The following is a 24,112-nucleotide window of genomic DNA, read 5'->3' on the forward strand; positions in this document are numbered from 1 at the left end:
ATCCAAGTCCCCAAAGAAAGCTAAAAGCTGTATTTGAGCTGCATTTCAAATGTAGAAACAAATAAAATGTCATTATTCAAAACCAAAGTCCCCTAAAAATTAAAGTTAAGGTTATTCTAATGAGAAACAAAAAAAAAAAAAATCAGATTCAGAAATCAAATAAGGTATAATTGTATTGCTACTATCTTTATGAGATAAATATCCCCAGGACAGCTTTACAGTGCCAGGGAAAAGGATGAGAAACACATGAAACAGAGCCACTCCAACTAACCCCAGCAAAACCACCGGCAGGTGAACAAGCCCAGCCAAAAAGAACAGTGTCATTCCACCAAGCTCAGTCTATAATGGATGAACCACTGATACACAAGTAATAATAAATGACTGTTGTTTTATGCTATTGAGCATGTTCTACTCAGATCCTCTGGATTCCTTCTCTAGGATATAACTGCCCACTCAGAGGGTACATTCTAATCTACACCACATGCAGTAAACTTATTAGCTGGTGAAACATTTGAAGAAAACTTCTAACATAGAAAAGAAGGCATAAAAGCAAACAGCAAAAAATTCAGAAAATAAAAACACAAGGAACAGAAGAAGATTTTTTAAAAACTATAATCACTATTGACAACAAAAGACTTGCATCTAACACAAGAGCAAGGTGCATTTTTTAAAGATTTTTTATTTATTTATTCATGAGAGACACAGAGAGAAAGAGAGGCAGAGACACAGGCAGAGGGAGAAGCAGGCTCCATGCAGGGAGTCTGATGAGGATCACGCTCTGAGCCAAAGGCCAAACCGTTGAGCCACTCAGGGATCCCTCAAGGTGCATTTTAACAAAGAACAACATTAAGAGAACAAAGGGTTCCTGGAAATTACGAATAACACAGCAGAAATACAAAATTCTATAGAGGAGCTAAAAAGATACATTTAAGAAATGCTCCCAACATAAGTAAAATTGTTAAAAAGAGAAAATTAAGGAGAGAAAAAAACTGTCCAAAAATAAAGAGAGCAAAAATGACCTATAACCAAGGTACCTATATCTGAGATTTTAGAATGCTAGAGATAAGGAAAGATTCTAAGTGTCCATGGAAAAAAAGGGGCCACCTAAAAAACTAAAGAATCATGATGCATCAGATTTCTCAATAATAACAAACACTAGAAAAAAAATGGAATAACACCTTCAGAATTCTACATCAAAATTATTTCTAACTTATAACACTTTGGTCATCCAAACTAAAAATTAAAACATAAATGTAGAATAGAAATATTTCATATATGCTAGGTTTCAAATATGTTTCCTTCCATAATCCATTATCAGAAAGCTACTGAAAAATGTACTCTATTCAGAGGAGGTAGTTAAAAACAAAGAGGGAAGCATGAGCAGCAGGGAGTCCAAGATAGGAAGATGGCAAAGGGAATTCCCAGAATGACAGCTAAATGCCATTTAAAATTAAACAGAACTAAAGTCTCCCAAAAGGATGTTTCTATGGAAGAAAAAATAAAGCACAATATTTAAATGTTTAAGCATACTGCATAAAGATTTACACTTGCATTGGGGAATATGGGTCTAAACCACTAACATATATGAAGGAAATTAGGCAAATAAAAAATGGGGTAATTATTAACTCCAAGAAAAAAATTTTAAAGTACAAGAAAGAAAACATAATTACAGACTACTACATATCAGAGTTAAATGGCAAACAAAATAATTAAACACAGATTATTAATTTAATCTAAAAACTAAGAACATACTACTCTGACAGTAAAATCCTCACTTTTATTTGGAGATCCTATCTAAAACATAAAAAACAGAAAGAGCACTAGCAAACTTTCATTTAAGAGCCTCCCCATGCCCAGAATCACACACTTCTCTGATTTTCTATGTTTCTTCTTTTTCATACTCTAAGATCTCATTAAAACTGCAAATTCTCTTCTACATAATGAAGTGTAGAAATATGAAATTAAATATGAGAAGAAATATCTCAAGAATTTTTAAAGCAAATGCCTCTGAGGGATGGGGTAAGAGGATAATGATTTAGACACAGCTTAACAGAACTATTTGAATTTTTAAAACATATGTGAATTACTTTGATAAATATAAAAATTTCACGTGAGTCAGCTTACTAATTCAAACTAGATAAAATTTTTTTTTAATTTTTTAAAAAGCAAAAGAATGACTTCCTCAAAATAATAGCTCAGATCATACTCCTTTACTTTAAAATAAAATTTGTCCCCTGGTGCACCCGGGTGGCTCAGTTGATCAAGCGTCTGACTTCTGATTTGGGTCAGGTCATGATCTCAGGATCATGATCTCCTGAGATTGAGCCAGGATCAGTCAGGCTCTGTGCTCAGTGGAGAGTCTGTGATTCTCCCTCTCCTTCTGCCCTTCCCCCCTCCCCACTCTCACTGTCTCTGTCTCTCTGTCTCTCTAAAATAAACTAATCTTTAAAAAATGAAAATTAAAAAATTGCCCCCTAAAAACTGAAGTTCATTTGGTTCCCCTTTTAAAATGTCTTCTGGATGACTATTAATTAAACTCATATGATTATGCCAGATTCAATTACTTTTACAAAAAATAGCCAAGGTCTATCTTTACAAGTAACCAACGGCAGGCTACTCTATCCAGCTAAGATTTAGCACTACAAATGCTAGAGCTCAGAAGAGTAAAGAACATCAGTATCTTCTCCTTAAAGAGATCACAATATTTTACAGTATGAGATAAAAAGCCATCAGGAAAACATCTGTTTTTTAATATTATATTTGGAAATAAGTTACCACTATATAATAAGAGATATTATAATACTGATTTACTTCATTTCCCCTGTCCTTCCCTCCTTACAAAACTAGAGTAAATGAGACTATATTTTTTCCACCACCACCACCAACATCCACCTCCACCATCATTCAGGAAATGGCAAGTGTTCCTAATATCATAATTAAAAATCACAATTGTCCTCAGAGAATCTAAATACAAACCAAGGCCCCCTAGAACCCGAACTGCCAGATACAGTCTTACAAAAGAACCCCAAAGACTTTGAAAGTTTATAAGTATTACAAATCAAAATGCATCTAAATTAACATGGTTAAGTGCTGGAAAAAAATCTTACAAAACTAATATTGACACAATACACTCTTCTTTGTTGGACATTAAACATTTAGGGAGAATGATTATGTAACTGCTCTTCACCTGTTTGGATTTCCTGTTTTAAACCAACAGCGTTTTTTTAATTGTCATTTACATACTCCCATCATCACTGCAGCAAGGATAACTAGATTTTGAATATATATTTTTTTAGATTTTAAATATTTCTTAACAGCATTCCTTAATTAGATAATTAAAGCTGAGATTACAATAAGTGTCTAGAATCAGGTGACAGCTGCCCTAGAAGAAACCAAGACACGTACTAAAACATTTTAAGGGCAATTTTTTTTCAGTATAAAACAAATACAGAAAAATATTTACCTCGACAATATTCCATTAAGATAAGCACTTCCCATACATTATCACTAACTGAATTAACAGCACAGTCCAAATAACTCACAATGTTTTTGTGACCAGATAGTTCTTTCTGGAAAAAAAAAAAAAATTAGATAGATAGATAGATAGATAGATAGATAGATAGATATAGATAGATAGAAAAACATACATTTTAAAGCTCTTAATATTGGCAATGGTTTGAAGTCTAAATTAATATATTTAAAGAATTTCGAAAAAGTATAGAATCTGACATATTTCAAAAAGATTTCTACAAGGTTTCAATAAAAACTTACATGTGGCTGCTATTTTCTAATAGGCAAATATTCAATGAACACTAATTTTTAAATTCAATCAGGAAGAAAGAGATGGTTCACTCAAAACCAACAGTCTCCAAAAGTGTGCAAGATAGTCCTTTGGGACTCAAGAATATCAGAACTTTTATCTAAAAAAAATTTTTTTAATTAAGTTCTAGTATTTATGAACTAAAAATTAGTCTCATTTGTTTGTTTTGCCTGCAACATATTATAATTTATGTGTACCTAGTTAAGTGAACTTATGAATGTATATACTTTAACTAAATAACCTACAAAATGAACAAGTAGTTAAAAAAAACTTCTATTAAGAAACCATAAGTTATAGATAATACTAATAATATAAGCATAAAGAAATAAGGAAAAAATGGCAAATCCTACACTTTTGTTCCTGGTGTAAGACAATCATTGCCATATAAGGTTAAAAATAATAATCTAATCAATTCAGTCTGGAAATTAAAAAACAATTATCAATAATACTTTTTAAAATAAATTTACATCTAGTATCATTAATAAACCTAGTTTTAACTATGTAATTAGGCAGCAGAACATGTGAGTAATTCACAAATACATAAATATAATGGTAAATGGGCAACAAAAAAGTTGGAAGACCACTGCTCTAAAGAGCTAATCTCCCTAAATTATCTTGTTCAAAAGCACAGAATTTGAGTGTTGCTGCTACTGATGATGACTATATTTTATGTATCAAAATTACACAAATTCTATTAAAAGGAAGAATTATGGTACAATAGTACCATACCTAGACTCAAGTTAGAGAACTCACTGTAAGAACCCCTACTATCTTGGGGTAAATCTCTTCACCCTTTTAACTGATAGCCTTTCTAAAAATTAAAAGCTTTTAAAAAGCAAGTCTCAAAGCCTAATCAACTCTAGTCTAACTAGGGAATAGGAAGAGTAAAAGCACAATCTGACATGTCATGATGTATAAATGTGCCTATCATTGAACAAAAGGGATCAAAATACATGTTGATTAAGATATTGATATAGGAAAATCTCCCTCTTTGGTGGATAAATAGGAATGATACTAACAAGCACTTACATGAATGTGGAAAAACTGCAATTCTCGTACATTTTTGGATGAGAACAGCATAGGGATACGGCTAGGAAGGAATATACAGAAGGCTTCAACTATATCTGTAAGATTTTAATGCTTAAGTTGGGTAGTACATAAACTAGTATTTATTACATAATTCTATAATTCTTCTATTCTCAAGATATTCCATAATTAAAATGTATTTTTAAGGGGGAGGAGGTAGGCAGAGCAGTTTGCCTGCTGAACTATAATAAGGAAGAGAGGAAAAAGCAGAAGGAGTTAGCTATATTTAGCCCTATATAGGACTATAAAGAATGCACTTCAAAGGTTTTCTAAACGTGCATAAACCAACAAGCAGCTTACTTAAAAGCTGGTTAATATTATAGTGCAAAATCAAAAGAAAATACACCAAATTTCAAATGGAATTACTCTTTCACTTACCATAATTGTAATTTCCCTTTTACAAATGTTGAGGTCTGGCATGTTATTGACATACATTCGTTTCAACGCATGCCGGATTCCACCATGTGTCCGCACAAGGAAAACGGTGGAGAATCCACCTAGAAGAACAAGTACCAATTAATTAAAAAGAATCAGAAACTACTATCAAAATCGTGTAATATCACTGAGGAGCTTAATCTCAGCAGGAAATAAACTGGCTGCACACAAATATAATAGTAAGCAACTATTTTTTTAGGTTAAAGGCCAAAATACTGGCTTCCTACACCAATCATAAAGCAGCACATAGAGAATAACACACTTCTGAAATGAGTAAGCTTCCCTTTAAAGGAGAAAATGCTAAAATTTCATTTTGCACAGCAATACTTCTTACATAATACATGGAAAATATCACTACATAATTTTATTACTATAGTTTGGCACATACTTACTAGTGACTGCTTACCCACTAGCCTCCCCCTCTCTGTGATAACGAAACACTGATGTTATTTGAAGCATCAACAGGATCAGAGGGGTGGGTCCCCCTCTAGTTCCAGGGAATGAACCAACAATGTTATAAGGTGATAATGGAATTTCATTTCCTCTTGTCAGTATCTGATTTAGAACCAGATATATAATCGATTTTGCTTTGGGACATAAGGGAAAATTGGCTGGGGAATGTAGGAAGACTGTCCACCTAGAAAAACAGAAAGACTTGTGAAGAAGGCCATGCTCTTCCTCTGGCTTTTGGATTTTGTTATATATGATGTTTAGACCTATCGCAGCTATCTGTGGCCATGATGGACCAAAAGGATCAGATCAAAAATGACCCAGAACACTGACATAATTAGTCTACTGAATTAGACAACACTGGAACCACCTCCTTCTTAAATGATATAAATGTCTTCATTATTTATGCCACAGTTTTTTGGAGAGTCTGTCAATTGTATCTGAGAAAGCAAATCTGAAACACATTGCTAGGTATTCTGAAGAACAATTACTTCTATCACATCCAGACTTCCACCTGAAGTTTATAAAGCTCATCCTGGTAAAGGATATTATGTTGCCTAATGTAGTTTAAAATAAAAAATGATGGGGATCCCTGGGGGGCGCAGCGGTTTGGCGCCTGCCTTTGGCCCAGGGCCAAAGAGATCCTGGAGACCCGGGATAGAATCCCATGTCGGGCTCCTGGTGCATGGAGCCTGCTTCTCCCTCTGCCTGTGTCTCTGCCTCTCTCTCTCTCTCCGTGTGTGACTATCATAAATACATAATAAATAAAAAATAAAAAAAGATTAAAAAAATAAAAATAAAAATAAAAAAATAAAAAATGATGTGTCACTTTTATCAGTTTGATAGCCTGTACAAAGCAACATACTAAGCAATGCTAAGGCACCTGCACTCTGACTCAATGCAAATTAGTCAAGGAAAAGTTAACTACTAGGGATAGATGATAAGGGAAAAAAAGACTTCCTAAGACACTCCAGAATCAGTATGGATTCAATCTGGGGCCTCCATGTCCCCTGCTGCAATTCCAACAAACTGTAAAACTCTCACCTTGTAGATCTGGATTTCCATGTAAACAATGTAGGGGAAATCAAATCACCTGATTCACAAGGTTGTTACCAGGAAAGAAAAAGATGATATTTGGGAAAGGTATTTGAAGTAAAAGCTCTAACAATGCAAGGAATTTTTTTAAAGTACACTTAGCATTAATTTTAAATGTAAACACTAAGAAATTAGTAGCACTAATAAAGTAATACTTCAACTACTCAAATTTTATTTAATTTTTTAAAAATTCAAAAAAATGCTAAAAGTTAGATCCAAGTAAGGAGGTAGTATGAGATCAAGATAAATCATTTAAACAGCATTTGTTTTGAGACATTTATCTAGAGATTCACCTAGAATCATGCTTCCCAAACACAGCTATGCATCAAATTGCCTGGTGAGCTGGTAACAGACAGAAAGAAAGAATGAATTTATCTTGAACAGTTTTCCAAGTTCTGACCCCAAGTCTGAATCCGAAAGCTCCAGTCAGACCGTGTGTGTGCGCAGCTAAAAAGTCCCCTATACTTTATATTACTCTACTTCTTTATACATTCTCTAAAGTATATAATAATGTACACTGGTTATTAACTGGGGAGTATTAATGGACAGTAGTCTCCCAGTTAGTTCTGATGTACACCCTACTTAAATATCCTTTGAAACAGAGATTAAGTTACGAGACTCATGGATCCTATATATTCATTCTTAACCACCCACAAAACAATGTAATTTTATGCCTAAAAATTAAGGAAAAATTTTAAGTTTTCATAAAACTTCTATCCCTAAAAGTTAAAGTTTGATAGATTCACTAATGTAAAATTAGACATAGATCCCACCAGACATTAAGTTTTCTAAATAGAGAGACAATGTGTTCATCAACAGTTTTCTACATAAACAAAGTAAATAATGGTCATGAAGAATGCCTGCTTTGAGAATGAAAGGGAATAATTTAGTTATATTTCTGCAAATATTATATTTGCCAGCATTTTCTGATTATTAATCAGCTTATATTATTTGTTTGAAGAATGCACTTAGTGGGAAGTAATTAGTTAAGACATTACAGTAATCCAAGAGAGGAACATCATCTGTTTGCCACCAATCCATATCTACCACATTCTTCAACACACATTTTTCCTCAGAGAAATCATTCACGATCAATCATTCATCAGTCCCTCAAAATTTTTATCTAGAGTTTTGACTACATTATCATGTATTTCTTTTTATAATAAATTTATTTTTTATTGGTGTTCAATATACCAGCATACAGAATAACACCCAGTGCTCATCTGGTCAAGTGACCCCCTCAGTGCCCGTCTCCCATTCACCCCCACCCCCCGCCCTCCTCCCCTTCCACCACCCCTAGTTCATTTCCCAGAGTCAGGAGTCTTTATGTTCTGCCTCCTTTTCTGATATTTCCAACACATTTCTTCTCCCTTCCCTTATATTCCCTTTCACTATTATACTCCCCAAAGGAATGAGAACATATTATGTTTCTCCTTCTCCGATTGACTTACTTCACTCAGCATAATACCCTCCAGTTCCATCCACGTGGAAGCAAATGGTGGGTATTTGTCGTTTCTAATGGCTGAGTAATATTCCATTGTATACATAAACCACATCTTTTTTATCCATTCACCTTTCGATGGACACCGAGGCTCCTTCCACAGTTTGGCTATTGTGGACATTGCTGCTAGAAACATCGGGGTGCAGGTTTCCCGCCGTTTCATTGCATCTGTATCTTTGGGGTAAATCCCCAGCAGTGCAATTGCTGGGTCGTAGGGCACGTCTATTTTTAACTCTTTGAGGAACCTCCACACAGTTTTCCAGAGTGGCTGCACCAGTTCACATTCCCACCAACAGTGCAAGAGGGTTCCCTTTTCTCTGCATCCTCTCCAACATTTGGGGTTTCCTGCCTTGTTAATTTTCCCCATTCTCACTGGTGTGAGGTGGTATCTCATTGTGGTTTTGATATGTATTTCCCTGATGGCAAGTGATGCAGAGCATTTTCTCATGTGCATGTTGGCCATGTCCATGTCTTCCTCTGTGAGATTTCTCTTCTTGTCTTTTGCCCATTTCATGATTGGATTGTTTGTTTCTTTGGTGTTGAGTTTAATAAGTTCTTTATAGATCTTGGAAACTAGCCCTTTATCTGATATGTCATTTGCAAATATCTTCTCCCATCTGTAGGTTGTCTTTTAGTTTTGTTGACTGTATCCTTTGCTGTGCAAAAGCTTCTCATCTTGATGAAGTCCCAATAGTTCATTTTTGCTTTTGTTTCTTTTGCCTTCGTGGATGTATCTTGCAAGAAGTTACTGTGGCCGAGTTCAAAGAGGGTGTTGCCTGTGTTCTCCTCTAGGATTTTGATGGACTCTTGTCTCACATTTAGATCTCTCATCCATTTTGAGTTTATCTTTGTGTATGGTGCAAGAGAGTGGTCTAGTTTCATTCTTCTGCATGTGGATGTCCAATTTTCCCAGCACCATTTATTGAAGAGACTGTCTTTCTTCCAGTGGATAGTCTTTCCTCCTTTATCCAATATTAGTTGACCATAAAGTTCAGGGCCCACTTCTGGGATCTCTATTCTGTTCCATTGATCTATGTGTCTGTTTTTGTGCCAGTACCACACTGTCTTGATGACCACAGCTTTGTAGTACAACCTGAAATCTGGCATTGTGATGCCCCCAGCTATGGTTTTCTTTTTTAAAATCCCCCTGGCTATTCGGGGTCTTTTCTGATTCCACACAAATCTTAAAATAATTTGTTCTAACTCTCTGAAGAAGGTCTATGGTATTTTGATAGGAATTGCATTAAACGTGTAAATTGCCCTGGGTAACATTGACATTTTCACAATATTAATTCTGCCAATCCATGAGCATGGAATATTTTTCCATCTCTTTGTGTCGTCCTCAATTTCTTTCAGAAGTGTTCTATAGTTTTTAGGGTATAGATCCTTTACCTCTTTGGTTAGGTTTATTCCTAGGTATCTTATGCTTTTGGGTGCAATTGTAAATGGGATTGGCTCCTTAATTTCTCTTTCTTCAGTCTCATTGTTAGTGTATAGAAATGCCACTGATTTCTGGGCATTGATTTTGTATCCTGCCACGCTACCAAATTTCTGTAGGAGTGCTAGCAATCTTGGGGTGGAGGCTTTTGGGTTTTCGATGTACAGTATCATGTCATCGGCGAAGAGGGAGAGTTTGACTTCTTCTTTGCCAACTTGAATGCCTTTAATGTCTTTTTGTTGTCTGATTGCTGAGGCGAGGACTTCCAGTACTATGTTGAACAGCAGTGGTGAGAGAGGACATCCCTGTCTTGTTCCTGATCTTAGGGGAAAGGCTCCCAGTGCTTCCCCATTGAGAATGATGTTTGCTGTGGACTTTTCCATTTGCTGATGGCTTTTAAGACGTCGAGGAATGTTCCCTCTATCCCTACACTCTGAAGAGTTTTGATCAGGAATGGATGCTTTTTTTGTCAAATGCTTTCTCTGCATCTAATGAGAGGATCATATGGTTCTTGGTTTTTCTCTTGCTGATATGATGAATCACATTGATGGTTTTACAAGTGTTGAACCAGCCTTGTGTCCCGGGGATAAATCCTACTTGGTCATGGTGAATAATTTTCTTAATGTGTTGTTGGATCCTATTGGCTAGTATCTTGTTGAGAATTTTTGCATCCATGTTCATCAGGGATATTGGTCTGTAATTCTCCTTTTTGGTGGGGTCTTTGTCTGGTTTCAGAATTAAGGTGATGCTGACCTCATAGAACGAATTTGGAAGTACTCCATCTCTTTCTATCTTTCCAAACAGCTTTAGTAGAATAGGTATGGTTTCTTCTTTAAACGTTTGATAGAATTCCCCTGGGAAGCCATCGGGCCCTGGACTTTTGTGTCTTGGGAGGTTTTTGATGACTGCTTCAATTTCCTCCCTGGTTATTGGCCTGTTCAGGTATTCTATTTCTTCCTGTTCCAGTTTTGGTAGTTTGTGGCTTTCCAGGAATGCGTCCATTTCTTCTAGATTGCCTAATTTATTGGCGTATAGCTGTTCATAATATGTTTTTAAAAGGTTTGTATTTCCCTGGTGTTGGTAGTGATCTCTCCTTTCTCATTCATGATTTTATTGAGTCTTCTCTCCTTCTTTTTAATAAGGCTGGCTAATGGTTTATCTATCTTATTCTTTCAAAGAACCAACTCCCGGTTCTGTTGATCTGTTCCACAGTCGTTCTGGTCTCAATTTCGTTGAGTTCTGCTCAAATTTTAATTAACTCTCTTCTTCTGCTGGGTGTAGGATCTGTTTGCTGTTTTTTTTTCTAGCTCCTTTACGTGTAAGGTTAGCTTTTGTATTTGAGTTCTTTCCAGTTTTTGAATGGATGCTTGTATTGCGATGTATTTCCCCCTTAGGACTGCTTTTGCTGCATCCCAAAGATTTTGAAGGGTCGTATCTTCATTCTCATTAGTTTCCATGATCTTTTTAATTCTTCCTTAATTTCCTGGTTGACAGTTTCATCTTTTAGCAGGATGGTCCTTAACCTCCACGTGTTTGAGGTCCTTCCAAACTTCTTGTTGTGATTTAGTTCTAATTTCAAGGCATTACGGTCTGAGAATATGCAGGGGACGATCCCAATCTTTTGGTATCGGTTCAGACCCGATTTGTGACCCAGTATGTGGTCTATTCTGGAGAAAGTTCCATGTGCACTTGAGAAGAATGTGTATTCAGTTGAGTTAGGATGTAAAGTTCTGTAGATACTGTGAAATCCATCTGGTCTAGTGTATCATTTAAAGCTCTCGTTTCTTTGGAGATGTTGTGCTTAGAAGACCTATCGAGTATAGAAAGCACTAGATTGAAGTCACCAAGTATAAGTGTATTATTATCTAAGTATTTCTTCACTTTGGTTATTAATTGGTTTATATATTTGGCAGCTCCCACATTCGGGGCATATATATTGAGGATTGTTAACTCCTCTTGTTGGATAGATCCTTTAAGTATGATATAGTGTCCCTCTTCATCTCTCACTACAGTCTTCGGGGTAAAGTTTAGTTTATCTGATATAAGGATGGCTACCCCTGCTTTCTTTTGAGGACCATTTGAATGGTAAATGGTTCGCAAACCTTTTATTTTCAGGCTGTAGGTGTCCTTCTGTCTAAAATGAGTCTCCTGTAGACAGCAAATAGATGGGTCCTGCTTTTTTATCCAGTCTGAAACCCGGTGCCTTTTGATGGGGTCATTGAGCCCATTCACTTTCGAGTTACTATTGAAAGGTAAGAGTTTAGTGTCATCATGATATCTATTCAGTCCTTGTTTTTGTGGATTGTTCCACTGAACTTCTTCTTAAAGAGGAATTTTAAGAGTCCCCCTTAAAATTTCTTGCAGAGCTGGTTTGGAGGTCACATATTCTTCCAGTTCCTGCCTGTCTTGGAAGCTCTTGATCTCTCCTTCCGTTTTGAATGAGAGCCTTGCTGGATAAAGTATTCTTGGTTGCATGTTCTTCTCATTTAGGACCCTGAATATATCCTGCCAGCCCTTTCTGGCCTGCCAGGTCTCTGTGGAGAGGTCTGCTGTTACCCTAATACTCCTCCCCATAAAAGTCAGGGACTTCTTGTCTCTTGCTGCTTTAAGGATCTTCTCTTTATCTTTGGAATTTGCAAGTTTAACTATTAAATGTCAGGTGTTGAACGGTTTTTATTGATTTTAGGTGGGGAATCTCTCTATTTCCTGGATCTGAATGCCTGTTCCCCTTCCCAGATTAGGAAAGTTTTCAGCTAGGATTTGTTCAAATACATATTCTGGCCCTCTGTCCCTTTCGGCACCCTCGGGAACCCCAATTAAATGTAGGTTTTTCTTCCTCAGGCTGTCATTTATTTCCCTTAATCTATCTTCTTGGTCTTTTAATTGTTTGTCTCTTTTTTCCTCAGTTTCCCTCTTTGCCATCAACTTGTCTTCTATGTCACTCACTCGTTCTTCCACCTCATTAACCCTCGTCGTTAGGACTTCTAGTTTGGATTGCATCTCATTCAATTGATTTTTAATTTCTGCCTGATTGGATCTAAATTCTGCAGTCATGAAGTCTCTTGAGTCCTTTATGCTTTTTTCTAGAGCCACCAGTAGCTTTCTAATAGTGCTTCTGAATTGGCTTTCTGACATTGAATTGTAATCCAGATTTTGTAACTCTGTGGGAGAGAGGGCTGTTTCTGATTCTTTCTTCTGAGGTGAGGTTTTCCTTCTAGTCATTTTGCTCAGGGCAGAGTGGCCAAAAACAAGTTGTATTGGGAAAAGGAGAAAAAGAGAGGAGAGAAAGAAGGAAAGAAATGAGAAAAAAAAATGAGAAAAAAAAATAAGGAAAAGGAAAAAGGAAGAAAAAAAGAAAAAAGAAAAAAGAAGAAAAAGGAAGAAAGGAAAATAAAGGGTGGGGGAAGCAAACAGAAATCACAAAGCAAAAAAAAAAAAAAAAAAAAAAAGAAAAGAAAAAAGAAAACACGGGGGATGTATCTTTTGATTCTGTATACTTTAAGTCCTTTGACTTCCCCTGGAACTTGTCCTTCTAGTTGGTCTTCTGGGGGAGGGGCCTGCTGTGCTGGTTTTCAGGTGTTAGCACTTGGGGGAGCTGCTCTCCCCCTGCCTGGTGCAGGGCTCAGTGGGGGGTTGTTTACCCCGGGAGGCCCCAGGAGGAACAGCCCCAGTGGCGGGGCCAGCTCTGCAGCCCTAGAGTCAGCTCCCGCAGTAGCTCCAGGGCTCTCCGTCTGCAGGGCCTGGGGGCTCCGGGGCGGGGCCTCTGATCTGCTCAGCTCGGGGCAGGTGCGTCCTCGCTGTCCTGGGCCCTCCCGGCCTCTGCCTGTCCCGGGGGAGGCCGGATCCTGGGCTGTGTCCCGGCGCCCTGTGCTCCGGGGCCTGCGCTGTTGGATTCGCGCTCCCGCCCCGCAGCCCCCTCCGCGGAGCCGCCGCCCGAGCCCCACCGAGCTGCTCCGGGTCCCGCCGTGGGCGCTGCAGCCCTTAGGGAGCTCGGCGCATCTCCCGGGGCGCAGGTGCCTGTTAGTGTCCCCGGGAGCCCGAGGGCATCCCCGCCCTCCTGGGTCCTGCTCTAACTCCCTGCAAGCCCCTTTCCGCCCGGGAAGGTTGGTGCAGCTCCTGCTCCTCCGGGACGGGGCTCTCCTGTCCTGGGGACACTCGCCCCGGCCTCAGCCCGGCTCCTCGTGGGGCCCCTCCCCCTTGGAGGCCTTTTGTTTCTTTATTTCTTTTTCCCCGTCTTCCTACCTTGATGGAAGCGCGAACTCTTCTCACTGTAGCATTCCAGCTGGTCTCTCTTTAAATCTCAGCCCGGGGGATCCCTGGGTGGTGCAGCGGTTTGGCGCCTGCCTTTGGCCCAGGGCGCGATCCTGGAGACGCGGGATCGAGTCCCACATCAGGCTCCCAGGGCATGGAGCCTGCTTCTCCCTCTGCCTGTGTCTCTGCCTCTCTCCCTCTCTCTCTCTCTATCATAAATAAATAAATAAATTTTTAAAGAAATGTAAATCTCAGCCCGAATTCGTAGATTTTCAGGATGATCTCAAGGTTATCTAGGTAATTTGGTGGGGACAGGTGACTTGGGGACCCTGCTCTTCCGCCGTCTTGCCCCTCCTCCTCGTACTTTAATTCTCAACTCACTGCATACATATATCACAAGGTTACTGGCAGTTAACCGCAAATTCCACTTATTATGTTGTCCAATTCAATATACAGTTCAAGTCTAAGTCAAGGCACAGTTGTTAAAATAAAGTTTTATTTATAATTCCAAATATAGGACTATGAGGGTGTTATAAAGTATTCCAAATGTGCTCAAAATCCCAAGAAAATACAAGAATAACAGATATTGATCTGACAGAGTAAAACGGGAAATAAATGTGTATTTATGCAAGTTAACATGAGAAGAAAAATTATTGGCATCTTCTGCAATCTATAAATCATATAATAGAATATAGTATTGGCATTCCTTCCATTTTGTGGGTATTATATTATGAAAAGCAATGATTATCAGCCTCCCCTAGTTTGTTTCCAGGGTAGGACATGTGGTTCACATGTGAAACCATTCCACAGACTAATTTAAATATCACCTCTTTTGTCCCCAACCCAACACAAAAAGTAAGCACATTTAAATGAAGGAGTAGCTTTAAGCCAACCTAAATTTGTTTCACTTAACAGTATTAAAAGAATTACAGTATACCTTGCACCTGACTGAATACCACCTTGTAAAACTCTATAGATGCCAGGTGCCTCTGGTAACTGTGTATGAACATAAGGTATATATTTCTACAGACTAACTTTCCTTTCTGATAAACCATTCCTCCTATTAAAAGCCATCATTTTTCTATGTCTTACTTTTAATTTACTGATGGTGCATATATTTGTAACTCCCCTCAAATGTGTTCAGAGAGATAACATGAAAAAAGGAAAACATGAATGACAGAACCAGTTTCTTCATTTCTTTATCTTCCCTGTATTTCCTCTGGTACAGATGGTAATTTACCAACTGGAAGTACAAGTCCAAAGGTCTAACATCACAGTAACAGAAGTTTCAGAAAGAGAAAATAAAAGTCTATCAAAGATATAATACATACACATACATCTCAAACTTGAAGTATATGGGTTTCTATAAGGGCTAACCCAATATATATACATTGGGATATTAGTCATAAAAAGAATGAAATCTGGGACACCTGCGTGGCTCAGCGGTTGGTTGAGCGACTGCCTTCAGCTCATGGCGTGATCCCAGAGTCCTGAGATCGAGTCCCACATCGGGCTTCCTGCATGGAGCCTGCTTCTCCCTCTGCCTATGTCTCTGTCTCTCTCTCCCTGTGTCTCTCATGAATAAATAAATTAAATCTTAAAAAAAAAAAAAAGAATGAAATCTGAAATCTTGCCATTTGCAACAACATGAATGGATCTAGAGGGTATAATGCTAAAGGAATAAGGCAGAGAAAGACACATACCATGTGATTTCACTCATATGTAGAATTTAAGAAACAAAACAAAGAAAAAAAGAGACTCTTAACTATAGAGAGGGGAAGTGGGTGGGTATGGATGAAACAGAGGAATGGAATAAAGAGTAGATTTATTGTAATGAGCACTGAGGAAGGTACAGAGTTGCTGGATCACTATATTGTACACCTGAAACTAATATAACAATGTATGTTAATTATACTGATTTATTTTAATTTAAAATTTAATTATTTTTTTTAAAAGCACTAACCCAATAAATACCAAGCATGATGAACAAACAAAAAAGATCCATATCAAGGCTCATCATCAACAAACTTCAGAAGGTTCAGGATAGAAAAGATCCTAAATGCCACACGAAAAAAAATTTTTAATGATTGCAAATTTGCCTTAGTTTGGGCTGGCTTCGATATCATCTGGCCACCTCACAAGCAGTAAGTGAATGTGTAAGCATAATTAAGCTCATACAATTTTTAAATAAGCATATTACATACTAATGGTGTCATTTTACCAAATACTTCGTTGTCTAGCTGAAATTAATCTGAAAACTTTATAGTTGCTTCAATAGTCAATTTCTAAAGCGATCACAGTAAGACAATCACTGCAAGATAAACATATAAATAATACTAAGAATAACGCCAAATAAAAATGTCCAAAAGACGGCCCCCAAAAAACCCCTTGATTATATAGTAAGACTATTCCAAAATCATCATCTTGAAGAAGAGACTAACCAGAGAAATGAAATAGTGCTTGAGCCTTTATATTAACAACAGACACTATGAGAGGTTAGAAGTTTTGAAGTAATAAACACTGCTAGGTATAAATGGAAGACAGACTAATGCCTGGTATAAGTTAATGGGCACAAGATTATTATTTATTGGACGAATGAATCAATGAACGATGGCAAAATGCTCCACTAAATATTTTCTTAGAATCCATCATAGCAAGAGAGGAGGAGGAGCAAGGCTTTTGGGGTCAGACTTGGAATTAAATATTAACTCCACCATTACTAATTACATGAACATAAGGCCTGTTCACTTCTGACCCCTAGTGTCCTCATGCATTTGGAAACATAATAAGATCTCACAAGACTACTGTAAACAGTGAAAGAGATTATGTATGTAAAGTGCTTAATATCACCTATTTCATAGATGATAGCTATTATAGTTACTACTACTGTGATTACTATTGTACTGCTGCTATTACTACTACTCCATCTTATGAAGGTTAGATTTACACTACACACATTTTCAAGAATACAAAGAATGGAAATAAACACATGCCTTGATAAACTAATATAAACACAGTTAAGATTCAAAAAGACAACATTTACCTACATAAACATGCCCCAAATCATTTGTAGATACAAGTATTCATGAAATGTCATACATAATTCAAATCAAAATTAGCTTTGTAAATTACATTTTAAAGACTTGAAAATTTAAGATAAATGAAGGCTAAAAAACAACTCTATTTTTCCCCCCTAAACACAATAAGCTACCTTTATGTTTTGGTTTCTTAAGATTTGTGTCTAATGAAAGCAACCCTCTAGAGTTACTCAAAATAACAAATGAACCCTTCCCCAATTCATTTTAGGGTAGAAACATCCTACAAGTTGATTATTTTAATGAAAGCATTATTGTGACTCTACATACATAAAAATACAAAATATATATGGACTTTGTCCCCAGTTCCTGGCACAGACCTTCAAAAACCCTTGGTATTCCCTGACAGAAGTGTGCTGTTTATACTAATGAGAAACATAGTGGTGGGGCCCCTAGCTAGCTTTAGGTTGGAGGCTGGCCCCAGAAAAACCTACTACATAACTAGAGAGTTGGAACTTTTTAGCCTCCTGCCTCTCCTTTCACTCCACTTCCCAACCTCTGAGAAGAAAAGAGGATTTAGAGAGTGAGTTCAATCACATGGTCCGTGACTTAATCAATTTTGCCTATGTAAAGAAGCCTCAATAAAATTTCCGAATAACAAGGTTCAGAGAATTTCCTGGTTGGTGAACACTCTGACGTGCCCAGAGAGTGGCACACCTGCCTCCATGTAGACAGAAGCTCCCACACTAGAGACCCTTCCATACCTTATCTCTTGCCTTCTTTACCTGTTCATTTTGGTTATTCATTTGTATCCTTTATAATAAAATGATAATCATAAGTATATAGCACTTTCCTAAATTCTGAGTCATTTAGCAAATTATCAAATCTGAAGAAGAGTCATGGGAAACCCCAAATTTGTATTCAAGCCAGTCATCAGAAGTGCTGAGGGCCCCTAGGCATCTGAAATAAGGGCAATCTACTGGGACTGAGCCCTTTAATTTGTATGACACCCAGTTTAGTGTCAGAGAATTGTTGTTGGAATGCAACTACTTAGTAGTTATGGATGTATTTTATCTCCTACTTAGGAAAATGAGAAATACACCATATGAAGCAACAAATAAGAAACTTTAAAATCTAACCCTAATTCAGAATGGATTTTCAATAATCCAGAAAGGTCTGAAGTCAACATCAAATATTTTGGAGACATGCAATGCTAAATTAAGTACTTAGTAAATATGTACTCGTTCAATTAGACATCCTTGTAAGTTACACAGCACTTCCTTAAAACTCTCATCACAGCTTCCAGTCCAATACCCTATTAGCATACTTGATCTTCTGTTCATCAATCTGCCTCTTCCATTAGGTATTAAGCAACTTGATGAAGATTTTACATAATAGTAAGTGCAAAATGAATAATCAAAATGTGTTCATAATACAACTGTTCAAATCACTTTTGAAGTAAACTAAATGCTTGCAAATGAAAAAAATGAGGTATTTTTTTATAAAGCCTTGTAAAAACTAAGATACCCTAATTTCTTTGACAAAACGTGACAGGTAAAAGAACTTTCCTAGTCACTATAAGAAATTAATTTCATCAGGGATAATTTACATTCGGTGAGCTTCTCTTAGCTCCTAATCAACACTTTCCAGACAACTGAAAATCCAAGTTGGCAGAAGTTATATAAATATAGAATTACCATGAAATGTCTCCTATAACCACGGTTCTTGAAATATTTTCTTGCCCAACACACTGAAAGACACTACTCATTCCCAAAAATGATAGAGACTGTCAGTGGAGTTGGGAGGAAAAGGTATCGAAATTGAGAAGTACAATATTAAGAAACTAATTCAGTAAGGATCATCAATGTATGCAAAAATTCAAGATGAAGGCTGATGAAAAATAGGATAACCCCATGATGCCAAAGTACCATAAGGAAAAAAATATAAAGGAGAAATCTGAGAGTCACTAATATTGCATTAATATTGACATTATGTGTTTCCTGATGTGAGTCAATATGAAGTAAACAGCATTACCTACAAAGTACTTTTGTTAGAAACCTTTCACCTAATAAATCTTAAAGCATATCATTTTACTTATTAGTATTTAATGGGTATTTAAACACATACACATTCTTAAAATGTATTCATTATCCTCTAATCACAGTACCTCTGTTCCATCTGAGAACAATAATTCTTCTACGACACAGTCATGTGTTTAGAGTAATTATTCATGTGTTTTCAGAAGTGTATAAAGAAAATGTTGTAAAATGTTATTAGTAGTTGACTCTAGATGATGAGCATATGGTTATTCATTATACTATTCCTTAAACTTTTCCATATTATTTTAAATTTTTCATGACAAAGTTGGAAGAGAAAGAACAAGAAACACAAGATGTTTTTCCCCAGGTAATTCCTCTATCCCTTACCATCCAACACCACCACCACCACCACCACCACCACCACTGAGAATTATTATTTTACAAGAAATACACTGCTGCTGATTATACAGACTCACAACTTCCCCCAAAGGCAACATAAGTCTCTTGCCACAGAAAATGTTTATGGTATCCTAGATACCTACAGCTCCAACATCTTGACACACACAAGCATTTCATGTTTATGAAAGACTGGGCTTTAGTAGTGTTTACTCCTATTAAGTTTGTTTTCCTAGGGAATGGAAGAAGAAAGATGGAAGGACAGAATTACATGTGGTTTTTCTGTACTGTGTATATCATTATACATCATGCAAATCAACAAGACATAGGAAATACCAAGCTGTCAGTAACTTCTGGTTTCAACCATTGCCAAAGAAAACAATGTCATTTGAAAAGTATCTTCAAGATAAGTAAAACATGCACTTATTTTGCTGTGGGATTTGAGCCAGAAAAATGATCCTCCTAACCAATGTCCACTGGCCTGTGATACATCCGAGTTTCATTACTTTAAGTTAAGGTAGTGACTTCGAAAGTTTCTTTTCAAAGTGAAAATAGGGCAGCACTGGTGGCTCAGTGGTTTAGCGCCACCTTCAGCCGGGCATGATCCTGGGGACCCAGGATCGAGTCCCAGGTCCGGTTCCCTGCATGGAGCCTGCTTCTCCCTCTGCCTGTGTCTCTGCCTCTCTCTCTCTCATGAATAAAATCTATAAAAAATATTTTTAAAAAATAAAAGTGAAAATACTCCTAAAGAGGATTACTAACTTAAATGCTTGCCAAAGTTATCGTATCAGTAAGTGCTATCTAGTACAAGGCAATGAAAGAATGAGTCAGGTACATTTGATTAGGCAGGGAACAAGAAGGGGAGTTAGAGAAGAAAAGGCAAAAGTATAGCATTCATATAGTGCTAACACTATACAAAGCACTTCCAAGTACATTATTTTATTTATCACTCATAATATCATGGGCAGTTTAACTGATATTCCCATTGTACATATGAGGAATAAACACTTAGGAAGAAGGTAAGCAGCTAGTCCAATAACACAAAGCTGAAAAGATGGGAGTCACAAGTCCTTCCTTCCCCCTTCCATAAACCTCACCTTCTAGTAATTTTTACATCCACATCTGTCCTGGTTAGTTATGTCAGAAGAAAAGTCTAACTATATAATTACATACGAGAGGACCTAGGAAAAACATTAAAACTGAGAAACAAAAGAAAAACAGATAATGAAGAGAAAACAATGCCTTCCCCACTCCCAGAGCTTTCTTCCTGATAGAACCTTACTTAAGATGCAGCATTTCTGGGGACACCTAGGTGGCTCAGTGGTTGAGCATCTGCGTTTGGCTGTGGTCATGATCCCAGGGTCCTGGGATCGAGTCTGGCATCGGGCTCCCTGCATGGAGCCTGCTTCTCCCTCTGCCTGTGTCTCTGTCTCTGTGTGTCTCTCCTGAATAAATAAAATCTTAAAAAAAAAAAAAAAAAAAAAAGGCAGTATTCCTTATAAAGAAGATGCCTTAGGTCAAAACAATGTTTGGACTGTTCAGTACCTTAGAAGATTGTGATATTTCAGATGACAACCTACATTTTCAGTTTCTCTTAAAAAACTTGGAGATAAGGAAACAGTGGGTCCTCATTCCTACATGACATCCATCAATCAGATGGAGCTGTAAGTACGTCTTTACAAGAGATGTGTGCCTTTCAGTGCCTCTGAACTCTCTCCTCCCTACTGTTTCAATGTATTCTTCACTGGGCCACTTCACTTTTACATTATCTGCCTGGCCTGTGCAGGCATCTGAGTTTGCAAACTCTACAAGAGGAAATTCTAAAAACTTACCTGCCACAATTTGTTATATACTCATTCAGTGCCACTCTCAACTGGGTGTAAATTCCATAAGAACAGAGACTGTGTACACTTTTTAAATCATAGTATCATCAATGTTTGAATGCCACCTTGCCTGGCACTCAAATATTTAAGTGAATGACTTAACATTAATAAAATGGTTCTGCTGAAAGGTGTTTTAACTGATAAGCTAGAATTACTACATTGATCATCTGTGAATAAAAAGCAATCTGATTTAAAAAAAAAAAGCAATCTGATTCATCATTTTCCTATGTTCCCACTGTTCACTATACTCCTAATATACAACATAAATTCTGAAAACAGTATTTCACTTCTAAACCACGTAAATCATCCATTCAACCATTCAACAATATATATTAACTGCTCACAAGGTGCCACGTACTATACTAGGTGCTAGAATCAAAACTATAAAAAATTCAGAGAAACTCTCTTGCCCTTTGTTAGCTTACATTCTAGAGTGACTGGACCAAAATAAACAAGTAAAATATACACTATATAGGAGATAGTGATACATTCTGAGAAGAAGAAAATTAAGTGGAGATGGATAGTAGACTGGAAAACTGCATTGGCAGGAGGGGGGGGGTTGAAATATTTAATCTAAATGCATGGGAATGGCCTGGGGCAAATTTTAAGTAAAGATAGAAAGTGAGAGAATGAGCCATATGGATATCAGGACAAGTGCATTCCAGGTAGAGAAAATAGGTTGTACGAAGGCCCTAAGACAGGGAGCCTGACTGATATGTCTGGAGAACAGCAAAGGGACAGGAAAGCCTAAAGCCAAATGAACAAAGAGAAAACAAAAAAGGAATTCAATGAGATAAAAGGGAGCCAGACCACACAGGGTCTTATGTGTCGATGAGAGTAAAGATTTTTGGCTTTCATTCCAAGTAAAATGAGAAGCCACTGGAGAGCTCTAAATTGATGAGAGACATGTCTGAACTGCTATTTTAATATGACCATTCTGGCTACTGTGTGGGAACAGGAGTGAAGATTAGAATTAGGAAAGCCAGGTAGTAGGCTACCACAATAATTCTGTTAAAACATGGTAATGGTTTTGAAAAAGGCAGTAGGAATAGTGAGAAACAAACAAAAAAAAATTCTAGATAAACTTTGAAGGCAGAGTGGACAAAATTTCCTGATAGACTGGATGTGAGATACAAGAGAAAAAAGGGGAGTTAAAAATGTCTTCAATATTTCTGGACTGAGGGACTGGAAGGATGAAATCAGTATTAACTGAGATGGAGAAGATGTACTGGAAAACAAGTCAACATCAGTGTCTCATTTCTACATATCTTGTAAGCAGAGGCACTAACTACCTTTATGTTGGACTATCTTTTCAAGATTGCATAGTAACAGCTTTAGAAGATGCAGCCTGTATATTCCCTCTGGAGCAAAGGGCAGTTTTGTTTACTGCCTAGCATACTAAAGATAACAATGTCTCCCCCATACCTTCTCTGGGGCAGACTAATATACATTTTAACAGGTTCTACTTCCCTAAACTCAGGGTTCCTCTCCTATAATGCACTGTATGCACAGGCATCACCTGGACCCTTTTACATAGCCCTGTGGGAACTGAGGCTCTGGGAACTAGAGCAAATGCTGATCCTCTGGCTATAGTTATTGCTGTAATAAAATCCTTTGTCTCATGTTTTCCGACAGCATTCAATGTTAACTATGGCAGGCTAACCTCTCAAATTACAAATAGGGTGAAATCTCAAATTCTTAATAGTTCTTGACAAACAGGGAACGTTTGGGGCAGAATTATCAAGAGCACAGTTTGGACACGTTATGTCAAAGATGGCCTACTGGACATTCAACTGGAGATATGAAGTGACAATTAGATTTCCAGATGTAAAGTCCAGAGAAGAGATCAATGCAAGAGATATCTTATTTATCCTTATTTGTACCTGAGTTTTCATCTTTTATCATTATTTATAGATACAATGAGAACAGTTGTGTTCCCATATAAAAAAAAATCCCCCCCACAAAAAATCATTATTTCATACCAAGGATGTTCTATAATCAATAGTCTTATAATCTTTTTATATGCTCTTGGTGGATGTGTAAATTAGTAAAATATTACCACCATAATATCAAGAGCCTTAAAATATTCATACTTTTCCTCATGATTTTATTTTTTTTAAAGATTTTATTCATTTATTCATGAGACAGAGAGAGAGAGACAGAGACACAGGTGAGGGATGAAGCAGGCTCCTCACAGGGAGCCCGACATGGGACTTGATCCCAGGACCCCGAGATCACACCCTGAGTTGAAGGCAGTTGTTCAACCGCTGAGCCACCCAGGAGTCCCCCTCATGATTTTATTTATAAAATTCTACCATAAGGACATTAGTAAAGATATGGAAACCTGTATTTCTATAAAATGCAAATGATGACACAAATAACATTACATGGGATGGTATTTTGTGTAGGCATTACAAAAATGCTAATATAACCCATAATACACTATATACCAAATAATCTTAGCTGCCTTCAGTTACAGCTGAATTCAAGGTACCAAGTCTCTGTCTTTCAACCAATAAAATTCCCTTTTGGTAAACTAATCTGAGATGGGTTCCTTTTGTTTGCAGTTCAGAATCCTAAAGCATCAGTTACATTAGCCCTGGGGTCAGGCCTTGGAAGCTAGCCATCATTTATAAGATTATTTCCATAAGAATCCAAATATCATGGATTTCTTACTAACTGA

General features: G+C 37.2%; 1 protein-coding gene across 4 annotated transcripts in view; it reads right to left on the reverse strand.

The window, feature by feature from the left end:
* BMP2K (BMP2 inducible kinase) overlaps window positions 1–24,112 on the reverse strand; it is a 115,724-nt gene that overhangs the window by 61,934 nt on the left and 29,678 nt on the right. For all 4 annotated transcript variants that reach the window (XM_072745518.1, XM_072745519.1, XM_072745516.1 and 1 more), the window contains exons 2-3: window positions 5,285–5,403; window positions 3,464–3,569 (exon numbers count right to left, since the gene is read on the reverse strand). In XM_072745518.1, coding sequence (XP_072601619.1) covers window positions 3,464–3,569; window positions 5,285–5,403 — 225 coding nt within the window. The remainder of the gene's footprint in view (window positions 1–3,463; window positions 3,570–5,284; window positions 5,404–24,112) is intronic.

This window comes from Vulpes vulpes, unplaced genomic scaffold (assembly GCF_048418805.1).
Source record: "Vulpes vulpes isolate BD-2025 unplaced genomic scaffold, VulVul3 u000000899, whole genome shotgun sequence".
Taxonomy (NCBI): Eukaryota; Metazoa; Chordata; class Mammalia; order Carnivora; family Canidae; genus Vulpes; species Vulpes vulpes.